The 19374-nt window shown below is 50.9% G+C and overlaps 1 protein-coding gene and 1 long non-coding RNA gene across 2 annotated transcripts in view; one reads left to right on the forward strand and one right to left on the reverse strand.

Moving 5' to 3' along the window:
* The window catches only part of LOC113936235 (zinc finger protein 569-like), a 31988-nt gene extending 15474 nt beyond the window's left edge, over nucleotides 1-16514 (forward strand). Inside the window, 2 exon segments of the mRNA XM_035725184.1 lie at nucleotides 9119-9139; nucleotides 12753-16514. Coding sequence (XP_035581077.1) covers nucleotides 9119-9139; nucleotides 12753-13459 — 728 coding nt within the window. The 3' untranslated portion in view covers nucleotides 13460-16514.
* On the reverse strand, nucleotides 895-4191 carry LOC113936474. Its single transcript, XR_003524264.2, has 3 exons — nucleotides 3925-4191; nucleotides 1098-1293; nucleotides 895-974 (listed from the first exon to the last, which is right to left on the reverse strand). It is a non-coding gene; the product is annotated as an uncharacterized LOC113936474 (long non-coding RNA).
* Nucleotides 16515-19374: the final 2860 nt, after the last annotated feature.

Raw genomic sequence — 19374 nt, forward strand, 5'->3', positions numbered from 1 at the left:
CACGTGTAGGGCCTCCCTCCCGTGTGGATCCACTGGTGCTGGCTAAAGTCCGCAGTGCCCTTGAAGGCTTTGCTGCAGTCCAAGTACTCTCAGGGCTTCTCATCTGTGTGGATCTTGTGATGCTCAATGAATGTGGAACTCTGCCCAAAGGCCGTGCCACACTCAATGCACTCACATGGCTTCTCGCCGCTGTGTGTCCTCTGATGGTGGATCAGGGTGAGCTCCACCTGCAGGCTTTCCCGGGATCCCCACACTGGTAGGGCTTCTCCCCTGTGTGAATCTTGTGTTCTGCAGATCTGAGCTCCCTGGGAAGGCTTTGCCACACTACCTGCATTTGTACCACTTCCCTCCGGTGTGGGGCCTCTGGTGTACTTTTTAGTATACTATACCAGAAAAGGAAGACTTTTCTACACTCATGCATTCATAGGGTTTTGCTTCAGTATGGATCCTCTGGTGATCAATGAGGTTAGACTGGCACCGAAAGACTTTCCCACAGGTGCTACATGGATAGGGGTTTTCCCCGGTGTCAGTCTTCTCATGCACAGAGAGAGCCAAGTGCTGCTTGAAACTCTTCTCACACAGGCGCACCTGCAGGGTTTCCTGTCCACACAGGCTGCCTACAACACCGCTGGCTCTGGAACCTGCTCAAAGCTTCCTCCATGTGCGACCAACATGTGTGGTTTCTTTTCCACAGCAATGCTCTCTTGTCTTATAGGGCCGGAAGACAACTTTACTGCCTGAAACCTCTCCCCACACTAGGAGTTTCCATGTTGGGGAATGACCTTTGCTTAAAATCTTGCCTGAAAAAGGATCCTCAGTAGGATCTCTGTTCTGGTTTCCTGAGTAGGCCTCAGGAGTGTCAATGTCTTTGAAGGCAGAACCCCATGAAATCTCTTTTCTGATGACCTCCTTTATTACCCCCATAAGGAACTGCAGCAGGTCTTTGAATATGCTCTGTGGTCACCTTCCTTGATCTGAAAGAAACCAAGATCACAGATGTTAACTTTGTTGACTTTCTAAACAGAAAAGAAACCAAAAGGATTGATGAAGTGGATGGAATTACTAGAGCAATTTTTCACCCCTCCTTGTGTACATACCTTTGGCCATATATGTCGTTCCTTTCACCAAAGGCCGCATGGTTACCTCTTCTTGACTTTGGGTGTGGCCATGTGACTTGCTTTCTAGAATCTCAATAGAATCTGAGTGGAACTGCTAGTATGTTAGTTCTGAGCCTAGGCCTCAAGCCTGCAGGCATCTCTGCCATCACCATGAGACAAATTTGCCCTGTGAGCCCTATAAGACAAGTGCAGCAGAAATGGACCCAAACCCCCCCCCCCCACAAAAAAAAAGAAAAGAAATGGACCCAACCTATAGCCTGGAGCCAAGCCCAGACCAGATTAGCCAATTCTTAGACTCAGGAGAGAAATAAGTGCTTACTGCTCTCAGTCACTGAACTGTTGTAACTAACTATTCATTACAGAGCAATAACTGACTGATATAACTGCCAAATTAAAGTGAATACTCTGGGGTCGCCTGGGTGGCTCAGTCGGTTAAGCGTCTGCTTTCGGCTCAGGTCATGATCCCAGGGTTCTGGGATCGAGCCCCGCATCCGGCTCCTCCCCTTCTCCCTCTCCCACTCCCCTGCTTGTGTTCCCTCTCTCGCTGTTTCTCTGTCAAATAAATAAATAAAATATTTTAAAAAGAATGAATACTCTCTGAAAAAGATGGGGTTTGAATTCTGGGGAGAGGATGAGAAAGAGACAGAGGCAGAGAGGAAGAGAGGAGAGTCTAGTCAGGAAAACCCAGAGGCCTAGAGCACTGGTCCAATAATCAGAGAATAAGCATAAAAGGTGTCTCTGAAAGTCTGGGGTATGTGTGGAAGGGCCATGGTGGGTATGGAAAGTAAGTGGGAATCCAGTTAAGCAGCTTCAAGCAAGGGAACATTGTCAGTCTGCCATTCATTCATTCATTCATTCATTCAACTCTTCTTGGGCTCCGACCTGTGCTAAGCACCAAGGATGCCCTGGCCTCAGGTCATAGAAAGGGCAGGACTCCTCTCAGCTCTAAAAGCACAGACTCCCAATCTGGACAGAGAGGAAGGCCCTGAGGAAAGCTTCCATCGACTTTCCAGGTCACCCCACACCTACTGTCAATCCAGGCTCGTTACTCCCTGGCACCTGGGTCTCCTCTGGCTGTTGCCCTCTCTCCCCTCTCCTCAGAAGCCTCCCCAAAAGTCCCACACTCATAACAATGCCCCTTCATCCCCTTATGGGCTGAGCTGTGTCCCGTCCAAATTCACACATTAACATCGTAACCTAACCCCAACCCCCAGTGTGTCCCAGAATGTGACTGTGTTTGGAGATAGGACCTTTAAAGAGATAATTAACATTAAAGGAAGTCATATGGGGCCCTAATCCAGTGACTGGGAGGGAGAGATACAGGGGTATGCTAATGAGGAAAGGCCACGTGAGGACAGAGCCAGAATGTGGCCATCCACAAACCAGGGAGAGAAGCCTCAGGAGAAACCAACCCTGCCAACACTTTGATCCTGGACTTCCAGCTTCAGAACTGTGAGAAAATAAGTGTCTATTGCTTAAGCCCCCAGTCTGTGGTATTTGGTTACGGCAGCTGCAGCAAACTAATACACTCTCAGGTCTCCTGAGCCAGCCTTGCTCTCCCCTTGGATGCTGCACTCCAACCCATCAACCCTGTCTGCCCCATCTTCAAAACAGACCTGTATCTGACCACTTACCAACACCCCTACCTCCACCACCTGATCTGACCTCCCCGGGGTCCAGCAGCATTCACCTCCCAGGTCTCTCTGCCTCTACCCTCACCCCAAGAGTCTTCCTGTGACAGCCACAGGAACCCTACAAAGAGCTAAGCCACAGCCCAGCCCCCCGCCCAAAGGCTCCCCATGGCTCCCACCTCTCTCAGGGTAGACATCAAAGTCACACGTGGCCCATAAGCCCTGCACCATCTACCCCAGGGGCCTCCCCATTCTGTCCCTACCCTTTGCTGTCTCCTTCCCTCAATCCACTGCAGCTGGGCCTCCTTGCCTTACCCACTCGGGGTCTTGGGATTGGCATTCCATCTACTGAAACATTCTCTCCGTCCCTCCCCTCTATTCAGGATCAGTTGAGATGCCAACTCCTCAGAAACAGGTTTTTGTTTCTTTGATTACTGTCGGCCTTCCCAACAACACCAGCTCCACAGAGGCGGGCGGTGCCTGTCGTGTTCACTGCAGTGTCCCATGTGGATGGCACTGGCCCTTACTGCTCGGTGGACTGGGGAAGGCAGAAGGGCTCATTCTGGCTGCAGGCAAAGGTCTGACGAGCTGAAGGAGACCCACCAGGCTGGGGTCAATAAGCATGGGCGAGGCCAACCTCAAAGCCTCACCTGCACACAGGCTGGGCCACTACGCTCCCTGTCCTGGGCCCCCGGCTGGAGTCTTCTGCTTCAACTCTCACACACCACATGCACATACAGAGGACATACTCTCACACAGTCACACATCCAGGCATCCACACTATCCACACAATCACATATTGATCACAGTCACAGTCACTGCAGCAACATACAGTAATCATACCCAGTCTGGGCCTTCCTGCTGTTCTCAGGCCTTCCTGGGCAGCCAAGACGCCATCCACGGTGCGACAGCCACACAGTTGCTGCAGGATTGTCGCGTATGGTGACCAGCAGACACACACACACACACACACACTCGCGCACACGATACCCACACACGTGGTCAGAGAATGACACACCCAGCCTAGCCTCCGGCGCCCTACAGTCACACAGGACAAACGGGTGGGATCACCGTATCTAGTCACGAAAGCAACACACACGACACACGATGCACGCCCCCACGCAGCGTGCACCGTCCCGCCGCGCGCACAGCCCCGGGCCCAACTCTCCGCTCACCTCCGCCGCGACCCCCGTGGGCCAGCCGTCCGCTCACTGCCCGCCCAGACTACAACTCCCGGCGTACCCCGAGGGTGCGCAGGAGGCGGCCCGCGGCCTCCCGGGGACTAGGATCCGGGGGACGGGAGGGCCGCGTGCGCGCTGTGAGCTCGGGAGCGGAGGTCCCAGGTGAGCGCGCGCGCGCCCGTTGGGCAGCGTGGCGCATTCTGGGAGTCGTGGTCCCGGCGAGCCGGCGCCTCCGAGGGAGCTCCCGGAAGTGGCCGGCGCCGCGCGGGTCAGGTGGGTCTGGGTGCGGTCCGCGGGGCTCGCGGCGGAGGGGAGCGCTCAGGCCCCTCTCTCAGGCGGCCCGTGCCAGGCGCGCGGGACTGAGGCGCTGGCCACGAGCCGCGCGACTGGAGGGCCGACGGCGGACGCCCAGGCCGGCTGTGGAACTCCCTGGGGTGCCGCCTGAGAGAGTGCTTCAGCGGCGGCCGCATGGCGGGGGTGCGTTTCTCACTGACAGCCGGCTGTGCTGTGTGGCTGAGGAGGACGGGGCGTGAGCTTCCGAGGGCGTTGTGTGCGGTTGTGAGCGAGAGGGTTGGGGTGCGGCCGGCCGTGTGCCTGGAGGCGTGCCCGCGAGCGGCCGCCCGTCCGACTGACTGACTGAGACGGCGGCCCGGGGACACGGGCGACGCGGGAATTCGCCGCTGTGAGGGCCTGTGAGGGCCTGTGAGCTCCGCACGGGGCGACGCTCAGAGGTGTTCTGCGCCGGGCATATGTCGGGGTGCGTTTGACTGTGTGACTGAGGTTTTGTCGGGCCCGAGATCTGGGTGATCGGCGCGCTGTGCACGTCTGGGGCAGAGGCTGTGCTCTGCCACGTCGGCAGCCGGCCGCCCGTCTGGGGCGCGGCCGTGTCCCCAGCAGCGCCGTGCGCTCGGTCGGCGGGAGGCTGCGGCCGCGGAGGCGTTCAGCCGTGCGGCAGCCTGCCGGCCGTTCAGCCTGTGGCAGCGCCGTGCGCCGCTGCCTGGTAGGTGCCCTCCGACGCCGGCGCAGTGTTCGGCCTCGGGCGCGGCGACCGTAGCTCGGCAGCCGCTCTCTCCAGGTTCGGCCCTCGGGCCGCGGCTTGACCCGGTGTGAGCTCCGGCAGGGCCCGCTCTCTCCAGTCGGTTCGGCCCTCGGGCCGCGGCCTTGACCCGGTGTGAGCTCCGGCAGGGCCCGCTCTCTCCAGTCGGTTCGGCCTCGGGCCGCGGCCTTGACCCGGTGTGAGCTCCGGCAGGGCCCGCTCTCTCCAGTCGGTTCGGCCCTCGGGCCGCGGCCTTGACCCGGTGTGAGCTCCGGCAGGGCCCGCTCTCTCCAGTCGGTTCGGCCCTCGGGCCGCGGCCTTGACCCGGTGTGAGCTCCGGCAGGGCCCGCTCTCTCCAGTCGGTTCGGCCCTCGGGCCGCGGCCTTGACCCGGTGTGAGCTCGGCAGGGCCCGCTCTCTCCAGTCGGTTCGGCCCTCGGGCCGCGGCCTTGACCCGGTGTGAGGTCCGGCAGGGCCCGCTCTCTCCAGTCGGTTCGGCCCTCGGGCCGGCCTTGACCCGGTGTGAGCTCCGGCAGGGCCCGCTCTCTCCAGTCGGTTCGGCCTCGGGCCGCGGCCTTGACCCGGTGTGAGTCCGGCAGGGCCCACTCTCTCCAGTCGGTTCGGCACTCGGGCCGCGGCCTTGACCCGGTGTGAGCTCCGGCAGGGCCCGCTCTCTCCAGTCGGTTCGGCCCTCGGGCCGCGGCCTTGACCCGGTGTGAGCTCCGGCAGGGCCCGCTCTCTCCAGTCGGTTCGGCCCTCGGGCCGCGGCCTTGACCCGGTGTGAGCTCCGGCAGGGCCCACTCTCCAGTCGGTTCAGCCCGCGGCCTTGACCCGGTGTGAGCCCCGGCAGGGCCCACTCTCTCCAGTCGGTTCGGCCCGGGCCGCGGCCTTGACCCGGTGTGAGCTCCGGCAGGGCCCACTCTCTCCAGTCGGTTCGGCACTCGGGCCGCAGCCTTGACCCGGTGTGAGCTCCGGCAGGGCCCACTCTCTCCAGTCGGTTCAGCCCGCGGCCTTGACCCGGTGTGAGCTCCGGCAGGGCCCACTCTCTCCAGTCGGTTCGGCCCTCGGGCCGCGGCCTTGACCCGGTGTGAGGTCAGCGCGCAGGCGGCCGGGCTATAAGGCAGGTCCGTGCGCACGCGCCTCGGAGACTGTCAGCAGGGATTCCCCAGAACAGGCGCTCCGGGGTGTAAGAGAGCTCGGGGTCCTGCGGCATCGCTCCCATCCCCGCCAGCCCTGCCTCGCCTCCCGCGTGGACGAGCGCGCCCAGCCCTCCCGGGTCCCTCCTTGTGCTCGGCACCCGTTACAGCGCACTTGACGTGGGCCGTGCCATGGGCGCTGTCGGTCCGGCGGGCCCAGTCCCGCTGGGGCCGCACGCGGTTACAGCCCGAGCTGGGAAGAGGGAGACGCAGGGCGCTCGGGGTACTTAGCTTGCTCCCAAGTGCTCGGGCCGCGCTTGGAGGAGAGGGCAGGTAACGAGCAGTTTGGAGGACTGCGAGAAATTAGGTGCAGAGAGAGACCTGAGAACACGAGAATAACAGGGACAAAGGCTGAAAAGATGGGGCCTGGGGATAATGGCAAGGACAAGGTGACAGGAGGTCCACGTGAGCTTCATGGTGGGGTTAGGGGCTAGAACCCAGTTTTGCCAGAAGTTGCCAGCTGCCCCTGAAAGGCTTCAGGATTGGGGTCTTATCTTACTAACGTTTGCTTCTCCCTGTGCCCAGGGCCACGGCTCAAGTGCCAACCAATCTTTGTTACCTCTTTTCTATTGTAGCCATCTTAGCAGCTGTGAAGCGGTGTATCATGGGGGTTTGATTTGCATTTCTCTGGTAACCATGACATTGAGCATCTTTTCATGTCGCCCGTTGGCTCTTTGTATATCTTCTTCGAAGAATTGTCTGGTCAAAACCTTTGCCCATTCTTTAACTGGATTATTTGTCTTTTTATGATGGAGTTATTTAGATACGGGTTCTTTATCAGATATATAATTTGCAAATATTTCCTGCCATGTCGTGGGTTGCCTTTTTGCTTTCTTGGTGGTATCCTCCAAATCATGAAAGTTTTTAATTTTGATGAAGTTCTTTATCTACTTTGTCTTTCATCACTTATCCAGGAAGGCTTTGCATTTTTTTTAATTAAAGTATAGTTTACACAATATTATCTTGGTTTTAGCTGTACAACATAGTGATTCAACAGTTATATGCAGTACAAAATGATCACAATAAGTCTAGTTACCATTTCTTACCATACAAAGTTAATACAATATCTTTATATTCTGTGTGTTACACATTACCTCCCTATAACCTATTTGTCTTATAACTGAAAGTTTGTACCTCTTAATCCCTTTCACCCAGTCCCAAACCTCCTCCTCCTCTGGCAGCCGTCAGTCTGTTCCCTGTACCTATGAACCTAGTTTTGTTTTGTATGTCCATTTGTTTGTTTTTTAGATTCCACGTGTAAGTGAAATGAAATGGTATCTTTCTTTCTCTGTCTGACTTATTTCACTTAGCATAATACACTCAGGGTCCATCCATGTTGTCATAAATGGCAAGATTTGGGCGCCTGGGTGGCTCAGTTGGTGAAGCGACTGCCTTCGGCTCGGGTCATGATCCTGGAGTCCCGGGATCGAGTCCCACATCAGGCTCCCTGCTCAGCGGGGAGTCTGCTTCTCCCTCTGACCCTCTTCCCTCTCATGCTCTCTATCTCTCATTCTCTCTCTCTCAAATAAATAAATAAAATCTTAAAAAAAAATAAAATAAATGGCAAGATTTTATTCTTTTTTATGGCTGAGTAATATTCCAATATATATATGGGCTGCATTTTCTTTATCCATTCATCTATTGATGGACAGTTAGGTTGCTTCCATATCTTGGCTATTATAAATAATGCTGCAGTGAATATAGGGATGAATATATCTTTTCACTTTAGTGTTAGTATTTTTTGTTGTTGTTTTTAAAGATTTATTTATTTATTAGACAGAGAGAGACACAGTGAGAGGGAACACAAGCAGGGGGAGTGGGAGAGGGAGAAGCAGGCTTCCCGCCAAGCAGGGAGCCCGATCCCAGGACCCTGTGATCGTTACCTGAGCCGAAGGCAGACGCTTAAGGACTGAGCCACCCAGGCGCCCCTAGTGTTAGTGTTTTTATTTTCTTTGGATAAATGCCCAGAAATGGAATTGCTGGATTATATCGTACTTCTGTTTTTAATTTTTTGCATTATTTTTAAGTTTATGCAGAACACTGACCAAAATTAACTGTACCCTGGGTCACAAACCAAGTCTCAGCAAATTTGAAAGGATTAAAATTGACTAAAGCACATTTTCTGAGCACAACAGTCTTAATCTGGAAATCAACAATAAAAAGACAACTAGAAAACCCCAGTTATTTGGAAATGAAAGACCAGATTTCTAAAAAACCCATGGATCAGGAAGAAACCACAACAGAATTTAGAAAATATTTTGAACTCATTAAATGATAATGAACATGCAGCATCAAACTTGTGGGTATGCAGCTAAAGCTGTGTTTAGAAGGAAATTTATAGCCTTAAGTACATGTATTAGAAAAGAGAAAAGAAAGGCTGAATGTCAATTATTTAAGTATCCATCTCAGAAGCTACAAAATAATTAGCAAGTAAAGTGAGGGAATGACCATGTAGCTAGCTGGGGAGTGTGTGTGAGATAGGAGGGAGACCTTGTTCTGTGTGGGAGGAACACTGTAAGCAGACTGGCCATGGGTTGAGGCTGCCTTGGTTTGTAGCTCAGCAACTCCCCATCCCTTCAGTATCTGGGAAACTTTGAGCAAATCTTCTCCTCTTCTGTATCTGTTTTCATATCCGTAAAATGGAAAGGAAGTTCCTACCTCCTGAGTTTTTGTAAGTTTTAAATGAGTTACTGTATGCAAACGTTTATAATGGTGCTTAGCACCTGATTATTTTGAGCATCTGTGTCTCTGTGAGAATGAGTTACATCTTACAGGCCCCAAGTCTGCATCTGCCCTGCTCTACAGGTATGAGCAGAGCCCCAAGTTCCACATGATGACAAAGTTCTGGCATTCCTGCAGACCCAGTTCCAACACTCCAGCCATCCTGTGCCTCACTTTTGTGCTGCTCCTTGATGGCCATCCCCAAGAACGCTCTGAACCCAGTGCCCTGGGAACAGGATGGCTTTCTACGCGTGAAGGTGGAGGATGAGGAGGCCAGCCTCTCTGAGATCCAGGAGTCTAGCTCTGGCCACACTGCCCACCCTGAGGCTGCACGTCTTCGTTTCCGGCGCTTCTGCTATGAGGAGGCTTCCAACCCACATGAGGCCCTGGCCCAGCTCCATGAACTGTGCCGCCAGTGGCTGCAGCCTGAAGCACACTCCAAGGAGCAAATGCTGGAGCTGCTGGTGCTGGAGCAGTTCCTGGGTGTACTGCCCCCCACGATCCAGTCCTGGGTGGGTGCCCAGTTCCCCAAGAGTGGTGAGGAGGCTGCCATGCTGGTGGAAGGTCTGACTCGGGCACTCGACAAGAGAGGTGAGAGGGAGCGACTGGTAACTGTTCACAGCACACTGTGGGCAGAGCCTGGACTGGAATGTGGGGAGTGCAGGGTTTGGGCTTGGGGTCGCTCACACATGTACTTGTCACCTTTGTACCTCACCCAAACTTTCACACAATGTACAAAGCAGATATGTTTTGATTGCTAATGACCAAAAACCCAGCTCAAACTGACTGAAGCAAAGTAGGGAGGCTTTGGGCGCCTGGGTGGCTCAGTTGGTTAAGCGACTGCCTACAGCTCAGGTCATGATCCTGGAGTCTCGGGATCGAGTCCCGCATCGGGCTCCCTGCTCAGCAGGGAGTCTGCTTCTCCCTCTGACCCTCTTCCCTCTCGTGCTCTCTATCTCTCATTCTCTCTCTCTCAAATAAATAAATAAAATCTTTAAAAAAAAAAAAAAGTAGGGAGGCTTTGTGGCTATATCCGGGAGCTTAGTTGATGGTATCAGGACTTTTTTTTTTCTGTTTCTCAGTTGGGTTTTCCTACATTAGTTTGCTCTTTTTTTTTTTTTTTTTTGAGAGAGTGCACAGAAGCGGGGGCGAGGGGAGGGGCAGGGGAAGAGGGAGAAGCAGACTCACCACTGAGCAGGTAGCCTAATGGGGACTCGATCCCAGGGCCCTGAGATCATGACCCGAGCCGAAGGCAGACACTTAACCAACTGAGCCACCCAGGCACACCTAGCTTTACTCTTAAGTAGCTTCTATCCTTAGAGACAAAATTGGCTCAGCAACCCAGGCTTATATCTTATCAGTGTGGAAACCCCAGGGGAGAACACTAAAAGGTTCCTGGGCTGAGGCCCACTGAACTGGTTGGGGTCTTGTGCTTGTCTTATGGCTGACCAGATCCCAGGGACTAACATGAGCAAGGAAAACCGGGCTGCTGTGGGCTGGAAGCCTGTGGGGGTGGGGGTGACAGAAATGCCAGGTGTCTCCATGTGTCCCCTCTGAATCCTCCGTCTGCTGGCCCTGTAGGATCTGGGTGAGTCAGACCTGCCCTTAGCCAGAGTCGGCACTGTGGCTCCGGGGGACCAACACAAATGTCCCAGCCCAGGGAGGTCCTATAGGATGCAGGGAGGCTGCAGCCCTAGGACAGTCGAGAGCAGGGAGTGAGGGCTTCTCCCAGAAGGGCCCGGCCTGGCCCAGCCTGGCCCGGCCTGGCCTGATAGTGGCAGATAGTGTGTGTATGCCAGGACCAGGGAGGAGACGTGCTGTGGGTAGGCAGAACAGAAATATGATTAAGGCTTGGTAGATCCAACCACTGCTCCTCTTCCTCCTGTGACTTTCTTGTGCCTCTGTTACCCTGTCAATAAAATGGGAATTGCAGTCATATGCCTACCTCAATGTCAATGCCTGGCACAGATTAAACACAGTGGAAACTGTGGCTGTTAGGACGATTTTTTAGCTCCTTGAGAAACAGACCTTTCTGGAGAGGTTGGTCATGTGCCTTCCCTTGGCCTCATCAGCTATGCCCAGGCAGAGGTCACAGGCACAGGGAGAGGGGGCAGTGGCGCCCTCCTCCTGCAAGGTCGAGGTTTTCAGAGAAAAGGCAATATGGCACTGAGACAAGGAGAAGGAGCTAGCAGTCCAGGCAGAGGGAGTGGTGCAGGGGAAGGCCCAGTGGTATGATATGGACCAGTGCATTCTGGGAAGAGCAAGTTGTGCAATGTTTCTAGAATAGAGGAAGAAAGGGGGATGTGGGACCAAGCATGTGGCTGGGGAAGCTGGGGAGTTAGGAGGACATCTGTGGGCTTAGAGGAGGAAAGCTGAAATCTCAACTTGGCCACTAACTAACTGTGTGATCTTGTACCAGTTAGTTACTCAAGACCTTCCTTCAGCTGGGCCTCAGTTTCCTTGTGTGAGGCACAGTTGTTGCATTATGTCCTTGTGAGAGCGGATTGAAGCTGAAATGAGGCAATGGAAATGACCAACTGTACTTGGAGACTAGCACATAACAAGAGGCTAAGAATGACCAGCAGCCCTGGAAGACGAGCAGTATAGTGTCCCTCTCGTACAGGTGGGGAAGCAGGTGCAGACAAAGGCTAGATTGCCCAAGGCCCTGGAGCTGGCTAGTAGCAGAGCTGGGGCCCCACTGTGGACTCAAGCAGCAGCTGTTTGCCTGTCCCCATCTCTTCCTGGAATCTGTCCAGTACACGATGCTCTTAAGTGTCCCCAGGTGCCCTGTGCACCCATCAAGGGTCAGTTCAGTTCAAAGGTCAGCTCAGGCACACTGCTACCTCAGACACAATCCAGTCTCTGGCTACCTTTTAATCACACTCTGCCTTCACAGCCATTTAGAGTGGGCCTCAGGCCTCCCGGGGTCTTAGGGAGGCCAGGTAGGCGTGTCACCCACTCACCCTCAGCAGCAGTTGTCTACTTAGGGCTCAAGGTAGAGTCTACTGTAGAAAATTGCACAGTTGTCAGCATCTAGAACTGATTCCCTCATTCAGCCAGTATTTACTGAGCAGCTGCAGAAAATGCTCAGTAGGCTGTCTAGGTCCAGGGGGAAGGCACCGAGAGCTGGGGCCTGCTCAGGGGGAGTGAGTACGCAGGCACTTGGCAGGGACAGATCCCTGTGCGTGCTTACTTGCTCTCACTCTCAGTGTTTCAGTTCAGTTCAACCTCGGGGTCTTCCTTCTGACACTTGAGCCAAAATCAGCAGCCTTGAAGAATGGAGAGTTTGGGGAGGGGGAGGATTGAAACCTGTGATCCAGTTTTCGGTGGTGTGGGAGGACAGCCCTATGCCCTTGTGTCATCCAGGACATCAAATGAGAAACTTTCCTTTGAATGTCAGGAGTGGCTTTGTCTCCCCTTACAGAGTGAGACCAGGACCCAGGCCAAGTTGGGGGAGCCCTGTGTGGAAAGAGTAGTGATGCTGTGGTTTGGATTATTTCAGGATGGGATCCGGGAGCCAAGCTGTCAGAGGCAAGCTGCAAGCAGAGTGATTTGAAAGAGTCAGAGCCATTAGACAGGGCCACTGAAACCCTCATGAGAGGTATTTCCCAGGGACCCACTTTTGGTGATGCTTGTGAACCTGAGGGCAGCTCAGAGAGGCAGGCAGGACTCTCGGAGGAAACCTGGACAAAGTCTGTCCCCCAAGAGATGGATTTCAGGAAAACTTCAGAGCCTCACAAGGATGTTCCCACCAACCAGCCCAGCTGTGAATCGGGTGTCTTGGGGAATAGTCCAATGTGTGGCCAAATTTCACTTCACAAGAGAAGACACCAGAAGAGAAATTTGATCCAGTGGATGTTGATAGGACAGAGCCTCCGTGCATTTACTCAGGGAGGAAGTCTTCCAAGTGTAGTGAATGTGGGAAAACATTCCAGAGCCCCTCAGCCCTCGAGACACACCAGAGGAGCCATTCTCGGAAGACACCCTACACCTGTAGTGAGTGTGGGAAAGCCTTCAGTCGGAGCACTCACTTGGCCCAGCATCAAGTCATCCACACGGGTGCAAAGCCCCATAAGTGTAAAGAGTGTGGGAAGGCCTTCAGCCGGGTCACCCACCTAACTCAGCACCAGAGGATCCACACTGGAGAAAAACCCTACAAGTGCGGGGAATGTGGCAAAACGTTCAGCCGCAGTACCCACCTCACTCAACACCAGCGGGTGCACACAGGGGAGAGGCCCTATGAGTGTGATGAGTGTGGGAAGGCCTTCAGTCAGAGCACCCACCTGACTCAGCACCAGCGCATCCACACTGGGGAGAAGCCTTACAAGTGCGACGCTTGTGGGAGAGCCTTCAGTGACTGCTCAGCTCTAATCCGCCACCTGAGAATCCACTCCGGAGAGAAGCCATATCAGTGTAAGATTTGTCCGAAGGCCTTTGCACAGAGCTCCTCCCTCATTGAGCACCAGAGGATCCACACAGGAGAGAAGCCATACAAGTGCAGTGACTGTGGGAAGGCCTTTAGCCGCAGCTCAGCCCTCATGGTTCACCTGAGGATCCACATTACAGTACTGCAGTAACCAAAGAAAGCCCTTGGGACATAGAACAACTTCCTCTCAGAGGCTCAACATCTAAGAGAAACCCTAAGTTCCAAAAGAACAAAGATCAGGGTAAGTGATTGATAGTACCCTAAAGTGATAAGGTGCTTCAGGGCAGACTCTGGGGCTGTCTGGGAACAACTCTGCATTTGGAGACCCAGAGGGAGGCGCCTGATGAACACAAAGCTATTCAGGCTAGCTGGAGAAGCTTCCAGAAGAATCCTACTTCCCTCCATACCCCACTCAGGCCCATCTCGGAGAAAAGACAGCTGAGCTGAGGACTTGGATTGGTCTTCAGAGTCAGGTCAATTGGGGTGAAGTTTCTGTTGGGACTCAATGGTCCCAAGATGCTCTGGACAGAAAGGCTCCAGCTTCATGTTCCCATGTAGCTGCTCTCCTTGCCTTTTCCTCTCCTGCTTAGCCCAGGAGGGATGCCAGCCCATGCCCACCTCTGTGCCTTCACACCTACTCTTTCGCTCCACCTATTGTTGTCTAACTCCAAGGCCAACCTGTGAAGCTGCCTCTTCTCTTCTATGAGGCCTTCTCCAGGCCCTCAGTCTCTCTCACATTCTCCCTAATCAAGGGTGTGGCATGATGCTTGCCCAGCATCTGTTTCTCCTTGCCTTCTCCTTCTGTGTCGCACCAGCCATCAGCCCTGTTGGTTTTGTCAAAAACTCACCTCTAGGGCACCTGGGTGGCTCAGATGGTTCAGCGTTTGCCTTCAGCTCAGGTCATGATCCCAGGGTCCTGGGATCGAGTCCCATATCGGGCTCCCTGCTCCTTGGAAGCCTGCTTTTCCCTCTGCCTCTCTCTCTCTCTCTCTGTCTCTCATGAATAAATAAATAAAATCTTAAAAAAAAAAACAACTCACCTCTAATCTGTCTTTACTATTCTCACCTTCTTTGAGCCCTCATCACCTCTCATCTAGATTCCAGCTGGGGTCCCCTGCCTTCATTCTCTCCCCTGACCTCCCCCACTGTTTCATTCTCCACACCAGCCTCCAGAGGGCTCTTCCTGCAATCCAAACCTGATTGTGTCACTCCATAGTGGAAAGCTCTCCAGTGCATCACCTTCTGCGGCAAAGCTTTCTGAATGGGTTACAAGTATGCCAAGACATAAGTCTTGGCCCCAAATAACCTCTCCAGGTACCCTTGTATGTGCGTGTGAATATTGTCATTTTTCTGTGTGTGCAGTGATGTGAAAAATGGTTTCAAAGTACTGCCCTGTGGGATCTATGTCAAACTCCTTCACCTGCCATTCATGATCACTTGTGACCTGGCCCCAGCCTCATCTACTGTAGTAACCCCACCTTCCACACCCCAGCCATGTGGAACCACTTGTCGTTCCTGAAGAAGCCGTATTTTTCCCACCTACGTGCCTCTGTACCTGTGCCTGGAAACCTCTCCTCTCTCCTCCCACATGTTTCACATATCCCTCCCTAACAAAGCCTCCCCTACTTCCTTGAGCAGACTTCAACTTGCCTTCTCTGCTTCCAGAGCACCTCCTTAACTTCTCTTTAACTTCCTACCATGTTGTATTTACTCCTTGCAGAGCTTGCAGTCTGTGTTTCCCAAAGACACTGTGAGCTTCCAAAAGCAGGGGCCATGTCTTATTCTCAATATCCATAGCACAGGATGCAATAGGCTCTGACCAGTGTCTGTTGAATGAATATACTGTGACTGATGCCTTCCTGGAGGCAGTCACCATGCCGCACCCTGCAACCTGATATAGGTCTACATTGCTGTCTCCCCAACACCCAGCAGGGCAAGAACAATTGATTTTCCCAGAGCCCCAGCACTCAGACAAGCGTGGCGTACAGTGGCCTCAATAAAATGTTACCATATTGAGTCTGCCCTTTCTGTCACCCCAGAATCTCCCTGGACTCGGTGGTTGCCAACACGCTGTCAGTGCCCTCTGGCCTTCTCTCACAGTTCTGTAACCCTGGCTGTCTTTCAGGGTCCATGTCTGTAACTGGATGTCACAGCCTCTGTTCTGAACTATCAGGGTGTCATTCTTCCTCTCTTTCTCTGATGATCCCATCACATGTTAACCATCTGACCTACCATACTGTTTTTTTACTGTTCATTGTCACCATCTCTGTGTTTCTCTCTGTGTCTTGAACTCATTCCCTCTGTGTCACAAGTAAACAGAGTCACACAGACCAAGGAGTGAGGTTCAGAACAGGAAGGAGGAATGTTGAGACCCAGGGAAACAGAGATCTTGTGTCAATATCTCTGAGAAAGTCCCAGATATACAGACACACAGGCAGACAGCCACTCATAGTGAGACCAGGGCTGAGAGACTCAGAGAAAGTTGACAGACATAGGGAAAAGCTCAGGGATGAGAGATACACATTCCTAGTGAAGTGATCACACAGGCCTCCAACAAGCCTGCAGGCCGGGGAAAAGATGTGGGCCTAAAGTCAGTCTGCAGAGCCCCGCTCCTCCCAGGCTGCTTTTGGGACCTCGGATAAGTGACTTCCCTGAACCTCAGTGACCTGCTCATCTGTAAAGCAGGAATTAGATGACCTGCCTTGTTTAACACCCAACCCAGGGCCTGGCCACTGGCTTGTAGTATCCACCTCCACCTCTTTCTGCCCCTACTTTCCTGGCCTTTGGCACTGAAAAGCTGAATCTCCACCCCCTGGTTCTCTGAGCATCTCCAGCACCCATTTTGTCATGAGATATGTGTTTTCCCATGTTTGTCTGAAGGGGGAGGAAGTCAGGGGGAAAAGGAATCATTAAGGATCTACATGTATAAAAAAAAAAAGGATCTACATGTGTTTTTCAGTCTGCCAAATAATTTATGTACATCATCTCACAACATTCTGAGGGCAGAATGACCGTCCCCATTTTATAGAGGAAGGGATGTGGCCAAGTTTATACTGCCAGAGACTGGAAGCACTGAGATTTGAAAGCCTATCCAAATATGTCAGCAATTTCAATAAGCACAACTATATTCAACAAACTAAGTAAGACAAATACTAACATTGGATTTCTTTCAAATCCAGACATAATGTTCTTTAGAAGAAACACATCTAAAATGGGAAAATTGAGGGTAAAGGAATAGCAAAGGATATTCAAGACAGACATGAATCTGAAGAAAGACAACAGAGCTATATTATTTCAACAAAATAGATGTTGACACAGAAAAGCATTATTAGGGTCATAGGATCACTATTTGTTTTGTTTTGTTTTGTTTATAAAAAGGAACAATGCATTAGGAAGATGTGATAGTTTGAAACCAGAGAGCTCATGACATCCTTATTAGGGAACAGAATCACAGAAACTGATAAGACCATACATGTAGTTGGAAATGCTACCACATTCTTTGTAATAATAGCAGAGAGAATATTTGAAGAAATAATTACTGGAAACTTACCAAATTTGGCAAAAGGTCTCAATTTACAGGTTCAGAAAGCTCAGTGAACCCAAAACAGCATAACCTCAAAGAAATCCATGCCTAGACACGTCATAATTGAACTTCTGAAAACAAATTTTAAAAATTTTGAAAACAGTCTGTGAAAAACTATGCATCCTATAAAGATCAATGCAAAAGATTATGGGTTTCTTGTCAGAAATAGTGAAAGCCAGAAGGCAGAGAAACAACATGTTTAAAGTGCTGGGAAAAAAAAACCCTGTCAATCCAAAATTCTATATCCAATGAAAATACACATCAAGAAGGGGAACAAAGTAAAAACATTTTCAAATGATGCAAAACTAACAATCTTGCCAGCAAGCGAAAAGGATTGTTTTGATAGAAGGGAAGTGATAACAGAAGGAAAATTGGAACTTTGGTAATGAAGAAAGAGTAACACATTGCAAATATTTGATCTTTAAGATATACATGAGTGTTAAAAAAAAAGATAAACCTGACTTGAAAACAAGATTTATAACATTGGTAGAGTTTTCAATGTGTGTTGATGTAGTATATATGACTACAACATAAAGAGGGGAGAGTATCAAAATTCATTCAGTAATATATTTGAGATTTGTATATTTTAATGCATATACATTATATCTCATTAGTGTACAAAATTTAAAATAAATATAATGATATAGGTAAGTTTTAAAGGGGAGTGGGAGATGCAGTTTTCCAGTTATGGACTGAATAAGTCACAGGAATAAAAGGCACAGCATAAGGAATATAGTCAATGACATTGTAATAGTGTTGTGTGGTGACAGATGGTAGCTATACTTGTGAGCATAGCATAATGTATAAACTTGTCAAATCCCTGTTGTACACCTGAAACTAATGTAACATATGTCAACTATACTCAAAAAAATTAATTGAAAAAATAAAAGGGTGGAGAAAGATATATAATACAAAAATTAACCAAAGAATGCTAGAGTGACTATTTTAATATCATACCAAGTAGACTTCAGAACAAGGAAAATTACCAGGGATAAAGAGGGACATTACATAATGATAAAGGTCAATCCACCAAGAAGACATAACAATTCTAAATATGTATGCATCTAACAACAAAGCCCTGAAATACAGGAAGCAAAAACTGATAGAACTGGAAGAAAATAATAAATTCATAATTATAATTGGAGACTTCTACACTCCTCTTTCTAAAATCAACAAAACAAGTAGATAGGAAATCAGGATACAGAAGAACTAAACACCACCTACCAACTGGATATAACTGATGAAGTTGCCAGTATTTAAATACTGCCGATTATTTTTTATCCACAAAGAAGTAATTTCCTGTTATTTAAACTAATACAGACTTGTTTTTAAGTCTAATAATGAGCTGTTAACTGATGTTTACCCCCAAGAAATCAATGATCTGTGTTTCCTGAAGAAAGTGAAAAAGAACAAATTAATTCAGAAGTAGAAGGAAGAGAATAATAATGATACAAGTAGAGATCCACAAAGTAGAAAAGAGACCATAGAAAAAATGAACAAATCCAAAAGTTAATTAGTTCTTTGAAAAGAATAATACAATTGATAAACCCCTAGCTAGACTGACAGAGGGGAAGAAGTGGGTGGGGGGTGGGGTAGAAGGGACACAATAGCAAGCATGAAAGAGGTGACATCACTACAGACCTGTAGGCATTAAATGAATAAAGGAATGTTGTAAACAACTCTATACCAGTAAATCAGACCAATCAGATGAAATAGGCAAATTCCTTAAACAAAATTTATCAAGTGTTAGTTGATAATGCTGATACACACCTACTGGTATGCCTGTACCTTGAGAGCCAAGCTCTAAGTGGACTGGGCAATGAAATGTCAGCGGGATATTGGGTGCGGCAAAGGGCCTTAGATCTGTGGGGAAGTGGGAAGGAATAAAGAGGAGTCCCAACCCTACAACAGTTTCAATCCCCAATGTGAGAGACCTAGCCTTTGGGGACAGACTCCAGCACCACCAGCTGGTGGCCACTCAGTCCAGAAAACAAAACTACAAAATGCAGCCGCTCTGAAGTGCCTCCCCAGTGTGGGGACCAATTTGATCAAGGTGGGGTTGGGTATGTCTGGAGAGCTGTCTACCCAGACCTGCTGGGGACAGGCAGAGGTGCCTGGGGAGTAGGAGGCAGCTTGAAGAAAGCAAAAGGCAATCTTGAAAAATGTGGCCCTAAGTAGCCAATCCTTGGCCCTGTACCCTCAGGATCCACCCAGAGCCCGTCCACCTTTAGGACACAAGATCCCAGCCCACTTCCCTCAGCCCTGGAAGGACAGCCCCCTGCACCAGGGCTGCCATTAGCCAAGGACACCTTTTAAAGTCACTTCACATTTTTATTAATTTCCAGGAGGAATGAGGGACAGTTCAGCACTTTCAGGGGAGTCCAGCCTCTAGCTGCAGCATGAGGGATCAGAGCCAGACTGGAGAAACTATTTGCCAAAGATACCATTAGCAGCCTGAGTCTGCAGCTGGATCAACTTCCTAG

This window comes from Zalophus californianus, chromosome 17 (genome assembly GCF_009762305.2).
Source record: "Zalophus californianus isolate mZalCal1 chromosome 17, mZalCal1.pri.v2, whole genome shotgun sequence".
NCBI lineage: Eukaryota > Metazoa > Chordata > Mammalia > Carnivora > Otariidae > Zalophus > Zalophus californianus.